General features: G+C 40.7%; 1 protein-coding gene across 1 annotated transcript in view; it reads left to right on the top strand.

Moving 5' to 3' along the window:
- The first annotated feature begins 1000 nt into the window (after positions 1-1000).
- The window catches only part of GLRA1 (glycine receptor alpha 1), a 113121-nt gene continuing 92094 nt past the window's right edge, over positions 1001-22027 (top strand). Inside the window, exons 1-4 of the mRNA XM_053566213.1 lie at positions 1001-1195; positions 1280-1639; positions 6358-6453; positions 9316-9427. Of these exons, the coding sequence (XP_053422188.1) occupies positions 1051-1195; positions 1280-1639; positions 6358-6453; positions 9316-9427 (713 nt within the window). The 5' untranslated portion in view covers positions 1001-1050. The remainder of the gene's footprint in view (positions 1196-1279; positions 1640-6357; positions 6454-9315; positions 9428-22027) is intronic.

The following is a 22027-nucleotide window of genomic DNA, read 5'->3' as shown; positions in this document are numbered from 1 at the left end:
ACTAAATAATGATACATAAATTGGGCAAGACTCATGATATGACATGCAAGTGATTTTGGTTTACTATACTATCTATCTTAGACTCTATCATTGAAGAAAATGAAAATTACAGAAACAGGGTCAGATCTGAGCAAGGCTTAGCTTTACCTTTAAGTTCCAATAGCTTCTCAGGGTGAGTCATGGCCATGGCTGCAAACTGAATTCAAATAGTTGGAGGAAAGATAGCACATTGGGCAAAAAATGGGCTCATTCAGCAGGCAGAGAACAGCTGAGAGCAGGTCATCCATTGTCTCATTTGCCCATAAGTATCCATTTGAGAGAGATTCATAGTTTTCTATTCTCTTTTTATGTTAGAATGATATCTGTGACTCTCAATCCTTCCCCTTACAGACAAAAATTTCTCTAAATAATACTTATATCTAATAATTTTAGCAAGTAAAAAATAATAACAATGAAAATAAAAATAGCAAATAACATGTAAGAAACTACTATATGCCACGAAATTTTCTACAAGCCCTAAAAGTCTTAACTATTTCATCTTTACAGCAACCCTATGAAGAAAGTGCTCCATGTTATCATCATCTCCATTTGGTGGATGAAAAGACTAAGGCAATGATCTTACCAACCCGGGACCCCTTTAGGTCCCTTTGCCAATCCAAGTAGAAGTCTTCATATGAAGAAAGATAGCATACAAACTCTTTCAGAGATGTGGTGGGATAGGTGGAGGGAGTAGACAGAGTCTCTGCAGAAGAAAGCTGAATGGCTCACCCCAGATCACAGTCTTTCCCAGTGAGGAAAAGGAGGCAGGGTACACTTGACAACACACTTGCCCCTCAGTTCTGCTGCCCGAAGTCCTGATTGCTTTTCTATCTATTACCATGGGGTCTGTGAAGAGACAAAAGAAAATAAGAAAGAATACGGGACAAGAAATAAAATAGAAATTTAAAAAAAAAAAAAGAAAGAAAGAGAAAGGGGAGCTGCTGACGTGAGGGCCCATTGTGCCGGCGGTTAGGGACCTGACCCGGTGGACGCCCTGAGCGGGCGGTGGGGATGGGGGGGCTGAGGCTGCTGGCTGTGGCTCTCGCGTGCTGCTGGTGGCCGCAGGGCTGCCAGGCTAAGACCCTTCGGGGCAGCTTCAGCAGCGCCGCGGCCCGAGACGGTCAGGGCCAGAGCATCGGTCACTTCGAGTTCCACGGCAAACAAATATACAAATGACTGGTCTGCTGCGTCTTTCAAGATCCTACCCTCAAAGCACGTTTGCTCACTCCCTGTCAGCCAGGTGACCATGCTCTTCTCTGTGTCAGAATCAACAACATAGCAGTGGCTATTGGAAAGGAAGCTAAACTCTACCTGTTCCAAGCCCAGGAATGGCTAAAGCTTCAGGAAAGCAGCCATGCTCATAGCTGTAGTGAAAAATTATCCAAAGCTCAGCTGACAATGACCATGAACCAGACTGAACATAATCTGACAGTGTCCCAGATTCCTTCTCCACAAACGTGGCATGTGTTTTATGCAGACAAGTATACATGCGAAGATGACAAGGAAAAATCTCAAGTGGAAGATATCCCATTTGAAATGGTGTTACTAAACCCAGATGCTGAAGGGAACCCATGTGATCATTTTAGTGCTGGAGAATCTGGTAAGAATGTGTATTTAAATATACACTAAATGCAGGAAAAGATTTATGCACCGATACCTTCATGTATTTTTAAAATATTAAAAAAGAACCTATGTGTCCAAAAGTAGGAAAATAGTTCAGTGGATCTTCTTAAAGATAGCTATAATATTAAGTTAAAAGACGCAGACCCCTAAATTTTACATTACATGATTTCAAGTGTATGTAAAGAATGCACAATAAAACAAGTGCAAAACATAAAAAAAAAAAAAGAAAGAAAGAGAAAGGGGGAGATGAGCAGAGTAATAAAGAAAAGCACTCAACTCAGATCCACTTTGACTTCAGCCAAGAACTCACTATGTGAGTCTCCTTTGCAATCTGGACCACAATCTTCTTACCTATAAAGCAGATGAGCAGAACTTTTAAGTTCTCTCTAAAGTCTATCATTCCAGGATTAGAAACAAATGAAGGAAAAGGAAGCAGAACCAGAAGGGAAACGAATGCAGGAGGGAAGAAGCAAAGGCTAAGAGGAATGATGAAAGGAGGAGAAAACAAGAGGAAAAGGAAGGAAGATTTTTTTTCCAAAACAACTGGGATATTATTATCTTGTTGAAAGAGGAAAAAGAGAAGAATCCTAATGTCAAAGATCCCAAGATTTAAAGTTTCTCCTCAGGCAGCCCACTCCCTGTTTCCCACTCGTGGGATCCGGGGCAGATGTTGGTAGAAGCCTGGGCAGATGTCTGCAGATCAGGGATCTGAATGAAGCCCTGGGAGGAGTCAAGATGCTGCCTTTTTCTGAAAATACAGGAAGGAGGGCTGCCGGAAAAGTCCTTACCCCCTTTCCTGCCCCTGTACTTGTCCTACTCCTTTGCCGCCTCCTCCTCTTCTGGGCCTGACCATGGACAACAATGATTAGTATTGTTCACTTATGACTAATGACCAGGCTCTGAGGATGTCCTGGGGAAATGACTAGAGAAGGTACCCACAACTGCCACATTACCATGTTGTGCATAGTAGAAAGAATACTGGGACCATTAAAAGGAGAAAAATCCCAGGCCAGTAGAAGATTTTCTAAGGTCATCTTCTCTAGCCCCCTGCCTTTAAGCATCCTTTCTGTAATTGACTGAGGCTATAAATCAACCAAAAGATTTAACACAGAGTGACCCTGAGTCCTATCAGCTAATGTTTTCACAGTTGTCTGAGCCATCCGCGGCCTTGAGAGTCTCAAAGACAAAGACAGTGCCTCTAATTGACTGAACACATCCCTTAATCTTCATGGCACAGCAGTGGGCACATAGAGGGCTCTGATATTTGAACAATAGGGAGACATGGTTGTAATCTCTCTCCTAATAATATCTGTGGTATTACTTAACAATTCAGTCAAAAATCCTTCCTATTGTTTCACTGCCCCTGTTTTAAAGCCCAACCTGTTCTTTGCCTGAAGAGACAGCAACCATAATGTCCCTGTCCATGCAGAAGCAAGGTAGAATACTCACTCTGGAAGTGACCTCTCCAAATCTAAAATGATCGCAATGAAGAAGTGAGTAGATAATGTCACCATATAAATAAGAGCCACAGATGAAAATAGATCATAGATATTGTTCACTTAATATACAAAGAGCAATTTTTGTATACCAATTTCTTGGATAAGCAACTCATCTGTTTTTTTTAACTCTTCCCAACATTTCTAAAATTAGACAATATTCCCAGTCTACGGAGGAAGAAACTGAGGCTCAAAGAGTTTATGCTCCTTTCAAGAATAGACAAGTAGTACAGTCACAATTCCTACCCATTTCCCAGCTGTCATCTTTATAGCAAGCTACGGAGTAAAAGTTCAGCCTCTATTTGAATACTTCGGTGAAAAGAAACTGACCATCCACTTAGGCATCCTTTGTTGAGTGGCTCTAAAGGTCAAAATGTTCTTTCCTCATGTGCATCAGGCAGCTGCCTCCCTCTTTGAAAGTTCTACCTGCCTTCCCTGGTAACTTGGAACAAGTCATTGGGCTGTAGAAGGCACCCGAACTATGGAATTAGAAAGATCTGTTTCCATGCCTACGCTGCCACCTATTAGCCATGTAACTGTCAACCAAGTCACTTCCGCCTCCATGCATCTATGCAATAGAAACACAAACGCATACCTCATAAAAATGTTTTGGAGGAGAGAAAATAAACAATATTTGCAAAGGGCGTGGCTCAGTGCCTAGAAATTAGTAAATACTCAAAAACATTATTTAACAATTTGAGTCCCTCTTCCCCACCTAGCCCAAAAGGCTGAACCCTTCTACCTAAGACTTCTCTGAGCCAAACACCCGCAGAGTCTGTAATTATTCCTTACAGGTCAATTTCAAGTTTGTTTACCAGCCCAGTTGTTCCTTGCTGGACCTGCCCCAGCCTGTTAATAATGTCCCTCTTAAAATGCAGGGCCTACAACTGAATATAATAAATTAGCCAAGATTTGAAGTGCCGTTCACACTCAATATTTCCTGCATTCCAGCCTCTTTCAGCCTTTAGATTTTTCATAAGTTCTTCAGAATTATTAGGTCTAACCTAGGCTGGCATCAAATTTTAGTGAAGAACATTTAAACCTTATAAACAGAAACTTTAATTTTTATTTGCAATAATGACTAAGTGGTTTCTACATGCCTGGCACTACAGTCCACACTTAATATGTATTTTCTCATTCAACCCAATGATTCTAGAAAGCAGCTCTATTGTTACCCTTATTTAACCTATAAATAAACATATTTGAAGAAGTTAAGTAATGTGCCCAAGATCACACAGCTAATAAATGGTAAAATCTAATCTGCATCCACCATGTCCTAACCCCCATTTCAAGCATTTAGGAAATGCTTACAGCAAGAAAGTACTTTTAAGGGATAACAGGCAAAAGACAGATGCAGGGCAATTTAACAGCAAAGGAAATGCCATACACTGAGCAATGTTGGGCTTCTGAACAATCTGTCACTAAGAGGTACCTGGTCTCCTCCAGCACATTCCTATGTCTACAGTTTCATGGGCTGTATGAGTCAACGAAGGAAAAGCAAAAATGGTAGAAGTTGTCGCTTCTCCTTTTAACTTTTATGTACTCACCATTGCCTTCAGCCCTTGGCCTAGCAGACTCTGTCTCGTGGAGAATTAACATTTCTGTCCTTAGGGGTAAGGAGGTAGCTCCTTTTTTTTTTTTTTTTTTTGTAGAGACAGAGTCTCACTTTATGGCCCTCGGTAGAGTGCCGTGGCCTCACACAGCTCACAGCAACCTCCAACTCCCAGGCTTAAGCGATTCTCTTGCCTCAGCCTCCCGAGTAGCTGGGACTACAGGTGCCCGCCACAACACCCGGCTATTTTTCGGTTGCAGTTTGGCCGGGGCTGGGTTTGAACCCGTCACCCTCGGTATATGGGGCCGGCGCCTTACCGACTGAGCCACAGGCGCCACCCAGGAGGTAGCTCCTTTACACAGGTAGATCCTTTCTACCTCAGAAACAGTTCTACTCTTTGACTCAGCAATTTTGCATCTAGACATGAGCAGAGGTTTATGACCAAGGGGGGTTTTCACAGTATAATTTGTAATAGCTACAAACCGATAATAATACCAATGCCTGTCAATGGTTGGGGGGGGGGGCTAAAGGAATCCTAATACAGCCATACCCTGGCATAGGCAGTCATTTAAAATTGTGTTTCTAATAAGAGGAAATGCTCATTTAGAATCCTCAGTTAAACAACAAAAAGCAGGAAACAAAAATGATTATAATCTACAGAGAAAAAAAAAAACCTAGAAGAAATTTACCAATATGTTAACAGTAGATACCTAGATAATGACATTTCTAGGTGGGTTTTATTTTTTTTTCTTTGAATCTCATTGTATTTTTCCAATGTACATTTATTGTTTTAATTATCAGAGGAAAATGTTATTTTTTGGAAAGGGTTGAAAGAATCTGGTCCAAGGGCAACCAGCCAGCTTGGGAAGTACCGTTTTTACCACTGGACAGTTTCCATCTGTGCAGCAGCAATTACTACTCTGTTACCAGCAGATCATCTTAATCCTATTGATTGAAATACCAAAGTAATGCTATTAATTTACTACTTAACAGATAAGTTACTAAAAGGACAGCAGAGCAACTACCTGAGAGTTCTGTGGTACCCTTCTAGGTGGCAGAGTGGGTGGCCCGTGTAGATTCCAGTGCAAAAGAAAGGAAGCTTCTAGAATTTTGTATATTCCTCTCCCTCTCAGTGCCTCAATCAGCCAACTCTCTTTGAATAAATTAACATTTCATTGTTTTGAACATTCATAATGTGCCAGGGAGCCAAATAAGCACTGTACAAGAATATTATTCTTTACTATAACCCTATTAGCAACAACTACAGTTTTCCCATTTTACAGATGCAGAAACAAAGATTGAAACAGGATAAATAACTCAGCTACATGGCTAGTAAATGTCAGAGCCTGAATCTGATGCTAGGGTACACCCTGGAGTACACCCTATTTCAGCAAAAAAAAAAAAATGAATTTTCTTTGTGTAGTATCTTATGCTTTCTTCGACATAATTTCAAATACTGTAGTAATTAAAAAGTTAGGACCAGAGGTATCTATACCCAATGGATGAGAAAGTTGGTGCTTATATACAGTAAAGGACTTGTCCGGGGTTCTATGAGCAAGAATCACAACAGGTAAAAGTCAAACCCAGGATTTCTGACTCCGCATATACAGCTTGTCCCATTCCCTAAGTTGTTACTCTTTGTTTCAGAGATATTCAACAAGCAGGAGGCAGCTGGACTCAGGCTCCCATTTTGTCCGTCCCCCTGTGCACTACAAGAGGTGACCCTGGTAAAGGATGCTGGAGGTGCAGGGTAGACAAGAAAGAATCTCCAAGATGAAAAGAAGGGTTTAGCAAGGACCCTTGAGATCCTTTATCCTGGATATAGGATGTTTCTTGTAGAAGCTTATACTAACCCACAGAGGAGCAGTAACTCAGAACAATGCACATTTGAGTTAAGTAAGCTGTTTTAACAGATTTCAACAGCTGCTCCAGAGCTTATGCCAAAATTCCACCTCAATTAGTTTCATATACCAACTCTGCCAAAAAGTCACCTTGATTAAGTCAGTCAACCTTCCCAAGTCTCAGTTTCCCCATCTGAAAAATAGAAAAGAAAATGTTTGATGATTCATAAAATTGTTGAGATGATTAGAAAGCTTGTACAGAGTAGAAAAGTTCTTGGCTCTTTGCATGGCACTTAGAATGTGTTTGATAATTGGTAACCATTGCTATTTTTAGTTAACCTCTGAGTCAGTCTCTTCTAGAGAATGGAGTTCTCTAATCCCTACTGACTTTGCAGGGATTGACTTTGCCATTTTATTGATTTATAGCAGATGGTCAACAAATTTGTCCTTTTCCCTAACACACAAGAGCCCAGGTCCCGTGTTCTATGACTCTTCTACCTACCCCTTGCCAAGACTTTGGAACCTGCTGAGTGAAACAAAGAAGTTCCACCCCACGGAGCATAGCTGTAGGGTTGATTTGAATATCAACCAGGGCTATTTAGAGAGCATTATTAGAGCCCTGGAGCTTCCCTAAAACTCTGTATTTTCATACAAATACCCACTTCAATTAAACCCTATCAACTCACAGTTATGCTCCCTTTCTAAAGACCACTCAGTTTATTAAAGCAGCTTCAGGTTTTAATCAAAATTGCTCTTTCTACAAGGTAAGATCATTTCTTCCTTGGTGCCTGGTGAGGGCTGTTTATTTTCTGCAAACCCTCCTTTAAGTCACAGCATTTTTCATGCTTGAAGACCACATGCATATGAGTTCCACAGCTATGAAAACCTCTGTATTCTCTGTGATAAATGGCATGGTTTCATAGATGCATTTCCTATGGATTGATTGTAATTTAGCTTTTATTCCACTGTAAGTTTGAACTAGTATTGATTTGAGAGGGAAAGGCCCAGATATTTAAGCATGTATTTGTTCTCACACAACTTTCCTTCTACCAGTTTGAAAGGCCCTGGAAAGCATGAGCTACTACATACGCATCATTGACACAGTTAAGAGAGAAGTCTGTCAGGTCGGGTGAATCTGCATAAGTTATTTAATTTCCACAAGTCTCACCTTTCTCATCAGTAAAAGAGGGCTAATTGTATCAAACTCAAAGATTTATTTGAGGAGTAAATATTGCAAATAAAGCTCTTAGAGGAATGCCTGGTACAGTACTTTATAACCACTCAATAAAGGCTAGCTGTTATTATTCTATCATTTATATCCTGCTCTAACACCTAGTACAATCACTGATACACAATAGACATTCCATAATTATTTTGGATAAGTGAGTAAATAAATGAAATAATAAATTAATGCTATCTCAAATGAAGTGGTCATTACCTCAAACTACATAATAGGTGAAAAAAAAAGATTGACTAACTTAAGAAAAAGTTTATTACCACGGCAACTGTAAAAGAACAGAGACCTTTGTCATTCTGATAACACCTACAATTAGTAAAAGCAGGTAGTATTTTCAAGATGAGTGAAATGAGACAGAAAAGAGCAAAATGAAGGGCAAGTTGACCACAGAGAAATTGTTTTGGAGACAATTTAATAAACAGCCAAGGTTTCATCAATCCCTTTACTGTCTTTAGGGAATGGTCAAATAGTCCAGCAGATATTCCAGACCAAATCTGGAAAGCCCTGGTTACATTATAGCTCTAAGGCCTCTTACCCTTGCAATGGAGCCTCTACGTCAGCGGTTCTCAACCTGTGGTTCACGACCCACAGAAACTGTATTACAGGAAGGTTGAGAACCACTGCTCTATGTCATCACCTGTACATGGAGATGCTGTCATGGGGATGGTATGAAATTCAAATGCAGTGATGGATTTGGAGGTTGTATACGAGTGCAAGTGACAATTACAGTGTTCACAACCCATATTTTCCAACTCCCAGAGCTTCAAAATTCTCACTTATAATTCCAGAGTTATGCAAACATTGATATCATGAACAAAGAAAGGTCCCCAGAGGGAATTTGAAAGTCACTATCACTTGGAAGAGTCAGTACAGTGTGGTGGTTAACAGTGTGGTATAGAGACAAGTTGACTCACAGGCTGGCCTTTTACAAACTGTATGACCTGGGCTAACTTCCTGAAAAATGGAAGTATCAGCTTCCTCAACTGTAAAAATGGGTTGCTTTGAAAAGCACCTAAAACTTTTTTTAAACAAATAAGATGGCATAGGAATGAGTAAAATCCAACGAACAACAGCTATTCTTTATAGCTGAGTGGCAGCCTCAGTTCTAAGTGCTTTAATTTATTTGTTCTCTGTACCCATTCTATTGAATAGATTCTCTTATGGTTCCCATTTCAAAGATGAGGACACTGAGGTGCAGAAAGATTAAACATGGAATTGTTGAGAAGATTAAATACGGTAGCATATATATTCAGCCCATAGTAAATACTCAGGGAGTGGTAGCTATTACTATCATTAGCAAATATCATGTCTTCATCCGTTTATATCCTATTATTATTTCTCCCCAAAATTTATACTACCAGGCCTTTGTAACTTCAAATGACCAATCTCTACTGATCGATGCAATTCTTTTTCCCAAAACTTTTTGTCCCGAAGCCCTGAGCAAAGACACCTTTCTCCAGTGAGATTTATCTGATGAAAAAGAAAGCTGCATTGAAGGTAATGAGAGCCGTTTGCTCTCTTGTCCAGCTCGTTGGATGCATGCCGATTATGCAGGGCCTGCTAAGAGCTTTTACTCAGCCAGAGTAAATCCCATAGACCTGTTCTTCGGCACTCAAGCCTCTGAAGAATTCCTTACATTGTAACTAATCTAGGGGCCACTTGATGCCCACGGGCTTGAGCCAAGAGTTCTTTTGCCATGGGACCAGCTGCAAGAATGACACTGAAGGTCAGAAGCACCAGGAAATTTCCCAAAGTGAGACATACAGGCACAGTCAGGACAAAGTGAGATGGAAGTAGGAATGTGGGCTTTATGCACAGACATAGGTTTGGCCTGGACCTGTGGTCCAAGTCATTCTGAGGAAAGATTGTGAACACTCCTAAAAGAAAAAAGGATGACTTCCTCTGCTATTTTTCTGCCTTGGGTTTTCCCAGCGGACATCAACCATTTTCCCCAGAGGCTGACTAAGGATATCAGGGACAGAGTTTAGGGATTTAATGCCAACCAAATCACATCACTGATGCCAAGTGGCTGCACAGCTAAATTAAGCTTCCTCTGGAATTCCAGGTGTATATCATTCATTTAACAAATATTTATTGAGCCCTGAGCATGTGCCATACTCTGTACTTCATGAAAACTGTGTTGTGAAAATCATACTTTCAGGGCCTTTTCTACTTAACACCTTGATTGCTCCACTTCTGAAGGAAAAGAGATTATAGAGCTAAAAGTTGAACTTACACCTTGATTGCTCCACTTCTGAAGGAAAAGAGATTATAGAGCTAAAAGTTGAACTTACACCAGAAAAGATCGAGGGCTGCCAGGACTCTAGCCTTGACACACGCATATGGAGTTAGAAGGGAGATGAGTGAGAAAGAAACATCAACATAGATTAAGCAATTATGGTGTGAAATGTTAGAGTTAGATCAAGTCACATGTTCCTTGAGCCTCAATTTTTTATTTGTAAAATGGGGACAGACATTCCTACCTCTCATGCTGTTTGGAGGATAAAATGTGATAAAATATGTAATGTGCAATTCAGAGTCCACATTAGGGACAGCAGGTGCTCCACTCATGTTGTTCCTTGCCACCAAACAAGAAAGACAAAAATGACCCCTCTGGGAAATAAAACAGGATCTATGAGAGGTAAAAAACTCCACTTCAGGTGAATACATTTGACATTCTACAGGAAATCCTACCCTAGACAGACTAGGCTGCACATTTAGGGTGTTGTAGCAGCATCAGGACCAGTGTGAGGAAACTGAGGCATACTCAGTCCCTGCAAGTGCAGGGCTTACACTTAGATGACCCCGGGAGTGAATGCCTCCTTAAATTTTGCTAAGCACCTCATTCACCTACTGCTGCCCCTGCTTCTTGGGGATACATAAAATAAAGCAGGAGAGTTAGTAGATGGAAGGCTAGCCAGAGGAACACACTGGAATCAATGATAAAAAGCATAAGGGATCCTTGGAGAATCGGACTTTCTCAGGGGCAGGGGCAGAACTGGATAAAATTTCAAAGTTCCTAACAGCTCTGAAAATCCTGGATTTTATCTCACTGGCAGAAGAAAATCATGCTCCAATACACGTGCTTCTTCCCCAGATAAGGGTTCCTTTGAGGAGGTGAACATAGCTGTGGGAGGTGGGACAGGAAGGGGAAAGGAAGTGTGTCGTGTTCCCTAAGACTCTGGGGTGAATTGGGCTTGTGGCATGCCAACTGCGCCATTCTGCTCCTGGGGTGCTTAGCAGATCATGAAGTGAGAGTAATAAAATGTCAGGCCTTCCTGGCCAGCCTAAGCCCCTTACTGCAATCAAATAAGATCAAAATTGCACAGCTGGCCGAGTAAAGCCAGATGCTGCTGACCTGATGATCCAACCCATGCAAAACTGAGGGTGACTAACAGAGCCCATGCAACATGACAACCCCCTAGTCCCCTGGGTCAGAGCCGGGGACAGGAAACTGGTCCAGTCCATAGACCAAATGCAAGCCCAGCTGGGGCCCTTCTCTTCCCAGGAGCCCAAGATGTCAAGCCCTCTCACAAGCCTCCATTCCTTCCCCAAGGACACCCCACAAGTGATGGAACAGTAAAAAGCTTTCTCCTCAAAATACACAACTTTTTTTTTTTTTTTTTTTTTGTAGAGACAGAGTCTCACTTTATCACCCTCGGTAGAGTGCCATGGCATCACACAGCTCACAGCAACCTCCAACTCCTGGGCTTAAGCGATTCTCTTGCCTCAGCCTCCCGAGTAGCTGGGACTACAGGCACCCGCCACAACGCCCGGCTATTTTTTTGTTGCAGTTCATCCGGGGCTGGGTTTGAACCCGCCACCCTCAGCATATGGGGCCGGCGCCCTACTCACTGAGCCACAGGCGCCGCCCAAAATACACAACTTAAACAGTGACAGAGGCTAAAATTAATAAAACTCAGAAAAATTCTCTGATTAATCCCCACCCCACCCCTGACACTGCCTTGCTCTGTGCTAGTCACTTGTACCCCCTAAGCTGGATGGCAACCTCTTATTATAACTGCTAAAGTACCCAATCTAGTCTATCCACTGGACAGTAAACAACTAGTGGGCAAGGGCCCTTCATCAACAAATGGCTATTGATTGCTGCTACATGCCAGCCCTACCCACATGGAGGGCTTTTTCTAGCAGGCAGTGACATATTTATCTGCATCTCTTCCATACTGCCTTGTGCATACAGTGAGTCCTTAATAAATAGCATAGGCCATAAGAGTTTAGAGCAAGAGGGCCTAGAAACCATAAAAGCCATCACTCCACAGTGTGCTGTCCTGGCAGAGGCTGATAATCCACCCTTGCTACTCTTTCCTCCTGCTTGAGGCCCCAGCACCCTTCTCTGAGCAGCCACCACATCAAAGGGCATTACCATCCAAGGCACAACAGTTTACTGTTCCTGACCTGATCTGACATTGCTATTCCCCACATGAAGAAACTGAGGATGATCTAGGAAAAGGAATTAGCCAAAGATCACACAGAAGGTTAGAGACTACCCCCCAGGTTTCCCGCCCCCATCTTAATGTTCTTTTTCCTATTGCACAGCATTGAGAAAATGTTCAGACAACCTACAATTAGTTTACCAGGTACTTTCTACACAGAAGAAATACTAGGTCACTGGAATACCTCCCTCCCAAGGCAAGCAGATATTCTGGCCCAAGTCAGGGGACAAGTTGGCTGGAAGCCAAAGATATCCACCACTCGAAGGTATCTTTGGAGGACCCATTTCTCAAGCTTGGCCAGGTCATAATTTAATTTAACCCCAAAATAGCTGAGAAACCAGATAGATTATTTTTGCTGTAAAGAGATTGAGGAAGGATAATCTTCTCTTAACCTTCAGACCCAACATAAGGACATAAAGCAAGGGGTCCAATTTTTGCCACTCCCAACCCTGTGGGCTCAAGCATTCTATCCTCATTTCTTAGTGTCTCTTCTCACTCACTTGTTCTCTCTCATACACAAACTAAACTTCTTTCAGTTCTCCAAGGTCTCTCTCCCTTCTACACATTTCTTTTTTTTTTTTTTTGAAGACAGAGTCTTGCTCTGTTACCCAGGCTAGGGTTCAGTGGCCCCAACATTCCTTACAGAAACCTCAAATTCCTGAGCTCAAGCAATCCTCCTGCCTCAGCCTCCCAAGTAGCTGGGACTAGCAGCACCCACCACAACACCCAGGTAGTTTTGCTATTTTCAGTAGAGATGAGGTTTTGCTTTGCTCAGATTGGTCTCAAACTCCTGGGTCCAAGTGATCCTTTCACCTTGGCCTCCCAGTGTGCTAGGGTTACAAGCATGAGTCACTGCATCCAGCCATTCTTAGACTTTATACATGCTGTTTCTTCTAACAAAAATACTTTTCCCCACACCTTTTTTCCAGGCCTACTCTATATCCCACCTTATAAAAGTCATTTCTCCACAAATCCCCTTAGAAACACCTCACCCTTTCACCAAGTGCAGTTGGGTGCTCATCCTCCATGCTCGCTGAATTTCTCCATTACAGCACTGACCAGTCTGCAGACACCTCCACCTTTCCTCATCCTCTCCCACCTCACCTCCCTTTCCTTCTCAGTCTGCACCTCCAGCCCTCTGAGCCCCTCCTTGGTCATCCTCAGCCTCTTATTCCCTCTCCTTCTTCCTCCCCCTTTTCCTGTCCTGACCACCTGGACTTGTCTGGGAAATGGACTCTGTGGAAGGGGACCCCCTCTGCTAACCCAGAGTAGTTCTAGCAGGCATGATACCATGGAAGAGGTTATTGAAATTGTTTCTCCCCAGTCTTATTGCCAACCTTAGCTTTAAATTCAGATGGACAGCTCTATATTGATTTCCTATTTCCAATTGATGTTGCAACTGGAGAATGAGAATCTGAGCATTGATCAGGCCTTTCTTCCAGCAAATTCTTGAGAAACAAGTTGGCCTATTAGAGAAAAATCTTGAGACTGGATAAGGAAGAACTAAGACACAAAAGCATTCCTACTCCCCAAAGGAGTCTAAACAAATTCAGACTCCCAGACCAGAAATATGAAAAAGAAGAAAAAAAGGAAGGCGTATTATGGACTCATAAAATGATGGCTTAGGGGTGGAAGGACTTTTAGAGATTATACTAATTCCTTCATTTTATCTCTTGGGAAACTGGAAGCCAAGGAAATAAGTGACTCACCGAAAGTCACACAGCCTCAATGGCATTACCCCTCTTCCCACCCTCTGTTGAACTCTATGCTTGGACTTTTCCATGACCTCTCTCATTAGGAGTCACAAGTGAGATCCCTTAAGTTACCAAAGTCTCTTGGTGTGACAAATCTTATGATTAGAAGGTGATATAGTTTCGTGCTCCGTCCAGCCAGTGCATCTATGGCCATGAGCCTCTTCAGTGACAGATAGAAAACTTGGTCTCAGAAGGCCTCACTCTTCTGTCTGAAAATTACTATTAATCAAATCTGTCTAAACTGAATCTGTTTCACCCACTACATTTTAGTAATCCCTGAAAAAAATTGCATCATTTCCAAATACTCTCATAAAGTCAGAAAATCCAAATAATTGAGTTTCATTTCTCAGATTCCTTTCCAGCTTCCCTGTCCAGTAGCTCACAGTCTGTAAGTCAAGCCTTGCTAGACAGAGAAGTCTAGTGGTTCCAAAGATGTGCCTGGAGCTCCTGGATGCATATTTACTCCACACACATGCACAGAGCTTCAGAGTCACTGTGGTGGGAGGGGGGAGCTTGGAATAATCCTGTGCAAATTGAACTGTCTAAATATAGACAGAAATGAACACGGATTATCAAGCGGGGAGGAGGCATGGCTACTTTGGCATTAAAATGGAGCTTTTGTATTTGGAAAAGAATTAGTGAACTTTTGGACTAGGGCACTGAGGGATGGGAGCTGATTTTAAGTGACTCACACACAATAACCTTGAATTATTACTGAACCAATTCTCTTCTAATCCTTCTCATTATCTCAAGGAAACAGTCTCCATCAGTTAGGTGTTAGTACATCTCTAAGGCCTTCCCAACACTTGCTGATCTTCCTTTGTTACTTAGGGCAGGCTGCAGGCTTCAGGCTCCGAGCATCAATCAGCAGTAGCAGACAACTAGAATTTTTTTTTTTTTTATTAAATCATAGCTGTGAACATTAATGCGATCATGGGGCACCATACACTGGTTTTATAGACCGTTTGACACATTTTCATCACACTGGTTAACATAGCCTTCCTGACATTTTCTTAGTTATTGTGTTAAGACATTTATATTCTACATTTGCTAAGTTTCACATGTACCCTTGTAAGATGCACCGAGGGGTAATCCCACCAATCACCCTCCCTCTGCCCCCCTCCCCTCTCCCTCTGCTCCCTCTCCCACTTCCTCATATTCTTAGATTAGACAACTAGAATTTTAATCTCTTCTTTGTTTTGTTTTCATTGCATTCACCATTATGGTTATCTTTTATGGTGGCAAATAATACTAGTTTTCCATTTGTGAGTGGTAAAACATAGTTTCCTGTTAAATAAACTAAAGTTTAAAAGAAGTAGATAATTTAATGAAAAAAATGAGTGAATAATAGTAAAGGTAGTCTACAAACAGAAAAATTTTAAAAGTGATACTTAGGAAGTTACTGATAAATGATACTGAAAGCTGGGCTGTAGAATCTCCAAATTTCAAAAAATTCTACTATGAATCATTTGAGAAAACAGAGGATCCTTTGGTAATTCACAACTGCAATAGAACCTCCGTAGCTGACCACCTCCCTACATTGATCACTTCCTTACGTTGACCTAATTTTCATAGACCAGACATATACCACATATACATATCAGTTCAGTAGGCCTAATTCCTTATGTTGACCACCTCTGTATGTTGACCAGTTTGTTTCGGTCCTCTGGGTGATCAACTTACAGAGGTACTATTATATTTCTCCTCCATTTTTAAGTGTGGTAAATTAAGGACTGTTTATATCAACCTGTTGGAAGCTGCATGCATATTTTGATTTTCTTGGCTATAACAGGATATAATAAGCTTCAAAACAAATAGTAATAATAGCAACTATCATGTGTATGCTCCTCACATTGTACAAAAGGCTTTACCATATGTTGCAGAATTTAGATGTGTTAACACTTGAACATTGGAGTTCTAATCCCCTCCCTCATTAAAGTTTTGTGTGACCTGGGGCCAGTTACTTAACCACCTCCTCCCCCAGTCTTCATTCCTTCTGGTTCAGCTCAGTGCCTGGGTTTTAAGTGAGCCAGGTAACCAGACTGCAAATTCCTTGCTGCAGACCTGTATTCTAGAATGACCACAGGGCTCTTTAGCTTTGTGAGGGATTTGAGTATTAAATGGCATGTACCAAATGGTACCGGATAATTTCCATGAATTCATTCTCCCACTGTACCATCTAATAGGATTCAAGCTTATGAAAGAAGCCTAAGGGCCAAGAGATTGCTTGTGCTGTAGTAACTGCTGGGAGGGAATACTATGTTCTCAAATCTTATTATCAGAGGAGGGGCTTGAGAGAGCACAGGAGCTTATGAAAGCTTCATAACTGCCACTCCTGGAGGTTCTAGAAGTGAATTATAGCAGCAGAAAAGTCGTAAATCACCAGTTGCGTGCCTGTGGTCACCTTTGCTCATACCAGAGCCACACAGCAGCCATGAGTCTGGTGTTGAATGGAGAAAAGCCTGGGGCTGGTACTAACTATAGGCCATGGAAAGCATCTGGGGAGACTTTCTGTCCATTTCAGGTCTATGGTACAACTGAAAGCAGTGTGAGACAAGAAGCAGTCCCCAAATTGTCTCTGACCTGTACACACACACACACACACACACACACACACACACACACACACGGCAAAAGGAAAACAATGTATTCCATTCCTGCTGTGTCCCATAAACATGTATCATTACCTGAGCTATCTCAGTTATTCCTTTTGCAAAATTCATCTGATAGATGAGGAAATTAAAGGTCAGAGATGTTAAGTACTTTTGCCAAGGTGACAAAGTTAATAAATGACTGTAACAGGACTAATTTCAAATCATCTGTTCTTTTCCCTCTTCTGTACAGTGTTCCATAATACATTATCTATCACAGTACATTTCAAAAACAAACACATACATCATTTTCTTAAAGGCAGGAAAGAATCAAAAATAAACCAAAAAAAGTGAAACAAACTGAAATGTAAGTTATGATTGCTTTAGATATCTCAACAGTTATAATATCTCTAAATGAACTAAATACTGCTTCTTCTAACCCTTTATTTTTTCTTATTTTTTATTTCTGGATATTATGGGGATACAAATGTTTTGGTTACATGAATTGCTTTTGTGCAGTTTGAGTCACACATCTAAAAGTGTGCCTCTCTCCAGGAGAGGGTGCATTGTACCTGTTAGGTGTAAATTTTCCCCTTCCTACCTCCCCCCTCCGACCTGGTTGCTTTCCATTGAGTTTTATGACCAAACATGCACATAGGAGTTGATGAATTAGTTCCAGTTTAATAGTGAATGCATGTGGTGTATTTTTATTCCATTCTTGCAAATCTTCACTTAGAAGAATGGTCTCCATATCCATTCAGGTGGCTCAGGTTGCTGCAAAGGTTATAGTTCACCCTTGGTTTATGACTGACTAGTGTTCCATGGCATGTATATACCACATTTTATTAATCCACTCATGTAGTGATGAGCACTTATATTAGTTCCATATCTTTGCAATTGTGAAATGTGCTGCAATAAACATTCCAGTGCACATGTCTTTTCGATTAAATGTCCTTTTTTTTTTTCCTATGAGCAAATACCCAATAGTGGGATTTCTAGATAAAACGTCAGGTCTTCTTTGGTTCTTTGAGGTACCTCCATATGACTTTTCACAGAGGTGGTACTCGTTTGCACTTCCACCAACAGTATAAAAGACTTCCTTTCTTTCCACATCCATGCCAGCATCTGTTGTTCAGGGATTTTTTGATAAAAGCCTTCTCACTGGAGTTAGGTGATACCTCATTATGGTTTTGATTTGCATTTCCCTGATGATTAAAGACATTAAGCATTTTTTCTTTTTTTTTTTTTTTTTTTTTTTTTTATTGTTGGGGATTCATTGAGGGTACAATAAGCCAGGTTACACTGATTGCAATTGTTAGGTAAAGTCCCTCTTACAATCATGTCTTGCCCCCATAAAGTGTGACACACACCAAGGCCCCGCCCACCTCCCTCCTTCCCTCTTTCTGTTCCCCCCCCATAACCATAATTGTCATTAATTGTCCTCATATCAAAATTGAGTACATAGGATTCATGCTTCTCCATTCTTGTGATGCTTTACTAAGAATAATATCTTCCACGTCCATCCAGGTTAATACGAAGGATGTAAAGTCTCCATTTTTTTTAATGGCTGAATAGTATTCCATGGTATACATATACCACAGCTTGTTAATCCATTCCTGGGTTGGTGGGCATTTAGGCTGTTTCCACATTTTGGCGACTGTAAATTGAGCTGCAATAAACAGTCTAGTACAAGTGTCCTTATGATAAAAGGATTTCTTTCCTTCTGGGTAGATGCCCAGTAATGGGATTGCAGGATCAAATGGGAGGTCTAGCTTGAGTGCTTTGAGGATTCTCCATACTTCCTTCCAGAAAGGTTGTACTAGTTTGCAGTCCCACCAGCAGTGTAAAAGTGTTCCCTTCTCTCCACATCCACGCCAGCATCTGCAGTTTTGAGATTTTGTGATGTGGGCCATTCTCACTGGGGTTAGATGATATCTCAGGGTTGTTTTGATTTGCATTTCTCTAATATATAGAGATGATGAACATTTTTTCATGTGTTTGTTAGCCATTCGTCTGTCGTCTTTAGAGAAAGTTCTATTCATGTCTCTTGCCCATTGATATAAGGGATTGTTGGCTTTTTTCATGTGGATTAATTTGAGTTCTCTATAGATCCTAGTTATCAAGCTTTTGTCTGATTGAAAATATGCAAATATCCTTTCCCATTGTGTAGGTTGTCTCTTTGCTTTGGTTATTGTCTCCTTAGCTGTACAGAAGCTTTTCAGTTTAATGAAGTCCCATTTGTTTATTTTTGTTGTTGTTGCAATTGCCATGGCAGTCTTCTTCATGAAGTCTTTCCCCAGGCCAATATCTTCCAGTGTTTTTCCTATGCTTTCTTGGAGGGTTTTTATTGTTTCATGCCTTAAGTTTAAGTCCTTTATCCATCTTGAATCAATTTTTGTGAGTGGGGAAAGGTGTGGGTCCAGTTTCAGTCTTTTACATGTAGACATCCAGTTCTCCCAACACCATTTATTGAATAGGGAGTCTTTCCCCCAAGGTATGTTCTTGTTTGGTTTATCAAAGATTAGGTGGTTGTAAGATGTTAGTTTCATTTCTTGGTTTTCCATTCGATTCCAAGTGTCTATGTCTCTGTTTTTGTGCCAGTACCATGCTGTCTTGAGCACTATGGCTTTGTAGTACAGACTAAAATCTGGTATGCTGATGCCCCCAGCTTTATTTTTATTACAGAGAACTGCCTTAGCTATACGGGGTTTTTTCCAGTTCCATACAAAACGCAGAATCATTTTTTCCAAATCTTGAAAGTATGATGTTGGTATTTTGATAGGAATGGCATTGAATAGGTAGATTGCTTTGGGAAGTATGGACATTTTAACAATGTTGATTCTTCCCATCCATGAGCATGGTATGTTCTTCCATTTGTTAATATCCTCTGCTATTTCCTTTCTGAGGAGTTCATAGTTTTCTTTATACAGGTCCTTCACCTCCTTCGTTAGGTATATTCCTAGGTATTTGATTTTGTTTGAGACTATGGTGAAGGGAGTTGTGTCCTTAATTAGCTTCTCATCTTGACTGTTATTGGTGTACACAAAGGCTACTGACTTGTGGACATTGATTTTATATCCTGAAACATGACTGTATTTTTTGATGACTTCTAGGAGTCTTGTGGTTGAGTCTTTGGGGTTCTCTAAGTATAAGATCATGTCGTCAGCAAAGAGGGAGAGTTTGACCTCCTCTGCTCCCATTTGGATTCCCTTTATTTCCTTGTCTTGCCTAATTGTATTGGCTAGAACTTCCAGCACTATGTTGAATAGTAAAGGTGACAGAGGACAACCTTGTCTGGTTCCAGTTCTAAGAGGAAAAGCTTTCAGTTTTACTCCATTCAGTAAAATATTGGCTGTGGGTTTGTCATAGATAGCTTCAATCAGTTTTAGAAATGTGCCACCTATGCCTATACTCTTCAGAGTTCTAATTAGAAAAGGATGCTGGATTTTATCAAATGCTTTTTCTGCATCTATTGAGAGGATCATGTGATCTTTATTTTTGCCTCTGTTAATATGGTGGATAACGTTTATAGACTTGCGTATGTTAAACCAGCCTTGCATCCCTGGGATGAAGCCTACTTGATCATGATGAATGACTTTTTTGATGATAAGCTGTAATCTATTGGCTAGGATTTTGTTGAGAATTTTTGCGTCTATGTTCATGAGTGAGATTGGTCTGAAATTCTCCTTTTTGTTTGGGTCTTTTCCTGGTTTTGGTATCAGGGTGATGTTTGCTTCATAGAATGTGTTGGGGAAGATTCCTTCTTCCTCAATTTTCTGGAATAATTTCTGCAGTACAGGAATAAGCTCTTCCTTGAAGGTTTGATAGAATTCTGGAGAGAAGCCATCTGGACCAGGGCATTTTTTGGTTGGAAGCTTTTTTATTGTTTCTTTGATCTCAGTGCTTGAAATTGGTCTGTTCAGGAGCTCTATTTCTTCCTGGCTGAGTCTAGGGAGAGGGTGTGATTCCAAATATTGATCCATTTCTTTCACATTGTCAAATTTCTGGGCATAGAGTTTCTGGTAGTATTCAGAGATGATCTCTTGTATCTCTGTGGGATCAGTTGTTATTTCCCCTTTATCATTTCTGATTGAGGTTACTAGAGATTTTACTTTTCTATTCCTCGTTAGTCTGGCCAATGGTTTATCTATTTTATTTATTTTTTCAAAAAACCAACTCCTTGTTTCATTAATTTTCTGAATGATTCTTTTGTTTTCAATTTCATTGATCTCTGATTTGATTTTGGATATTTCTTTTCTTCTACTGAGTTTAGGCTTAGATTGTTCTTCTTTTTCCAATTCCATAAGATCTCTTGTGAGATTGTTGATGTGCTCTCTTTCAGTTTTTCGAATGTAGGCATCTAAAGCGATGAATTTTCCTCTCAAAACTGCTTTTGCAGTATCCCACAGGTTTTGGAAGCTTGTGTCTTCATTGTTGTTATGCTCAAGGAAGTTAATGATTTCCTGTTTTATTTCTTCCTGCACCCATCTGTTATTCAACAGAAGATTGTTTAGTTTCCATGCCTTTGGGTGGGGTCGAGCATTTTTGTTAGAGTTGAGTTCCACCTTTAGTGCCTTATGGTCTGAGAAGATACAAGGTAAAATTTCAATTCTTTTGATTCTGTTGATGTTTGTTTTGTGTCCCAGGATATGATCAATTTTGGAGAATGTTCCATGGGGTGATGAGAAGAATGTATATTCTTTATCTTTGGGGTGGAGTGTTCTATATGCGTCTATCAAGCACAGTTGTTCTAGAGTCTCATTTAAGTCTCTTATATCCTTGTTTAATTTCTGTTTAGAGGATCTGTCGAGCTCTGTAAGAGGAGTGTTAAAGTCCCCTGTTATGATGGTATTATCAGATATCATATTGCTCAGACTGAGTAAGGTCTGCTTCAAGAATCTGGGAGCATTTAAATTGGGTGCATAAATATTTAGAATTGAAATGTCTTCTTGTTGTATTTTTCCCTTGACCAATATAAAGTGACCATCTTTGTCTTTTTTGACTTTAGTTGCTTTAAATCCACATGTGTCTGAAAATAAGATTGCAACTCCTCTTTTCTTCTGAATTCCATTTGCCTGAAAAATTGTCTTCCAACCCTTGACTCGGAGCTTTAATTTGTCTTTTGAAGCCAGGTGTGTTTCTTGCAGACAGCAAATGGATGGCTTGTGTTTTTTAATCCAGTCAACCAATCTATGTCTCTTCAGTGGGGAATTCAAGCCATTAACATTTATTGAGATAATTGACAAGTGTGGTAGTATTCTATTCGTCTTATTTTGTGAGAGTCCATTGCTTAGTTTTATCTTTTGCATCAGTGTGGAGGTTAGGTTCTGTCCTTTAATTTCTGAGTTCTTACTTTGCTGCTGATCCATTGTGGTGGTCAGTGTGCAGAACAGGTTGAAGTATTTCCTGTAGAGCTGGTCTTGTTGTGGCGAATTTCCTC

This window comes from Nycticebus coucang, chromosome 17, assembly GCF_027406575.1.
Source record: "Nycticebus coucang isolate mNycCou1 chromosome 17, mNycCou1.pri, whole genome shotgun sequence".
Lineage (NCBI taxonomy): Eukaryota > Metazoa > Chordata > Mammalia > Primates > Lorisidae > Nycticebus > Nycticebus coucang.
Note: the sequence above shows the minus strand (reverse complement) of the source record. Positions and strands in the feature narration are given on the sequence as shown.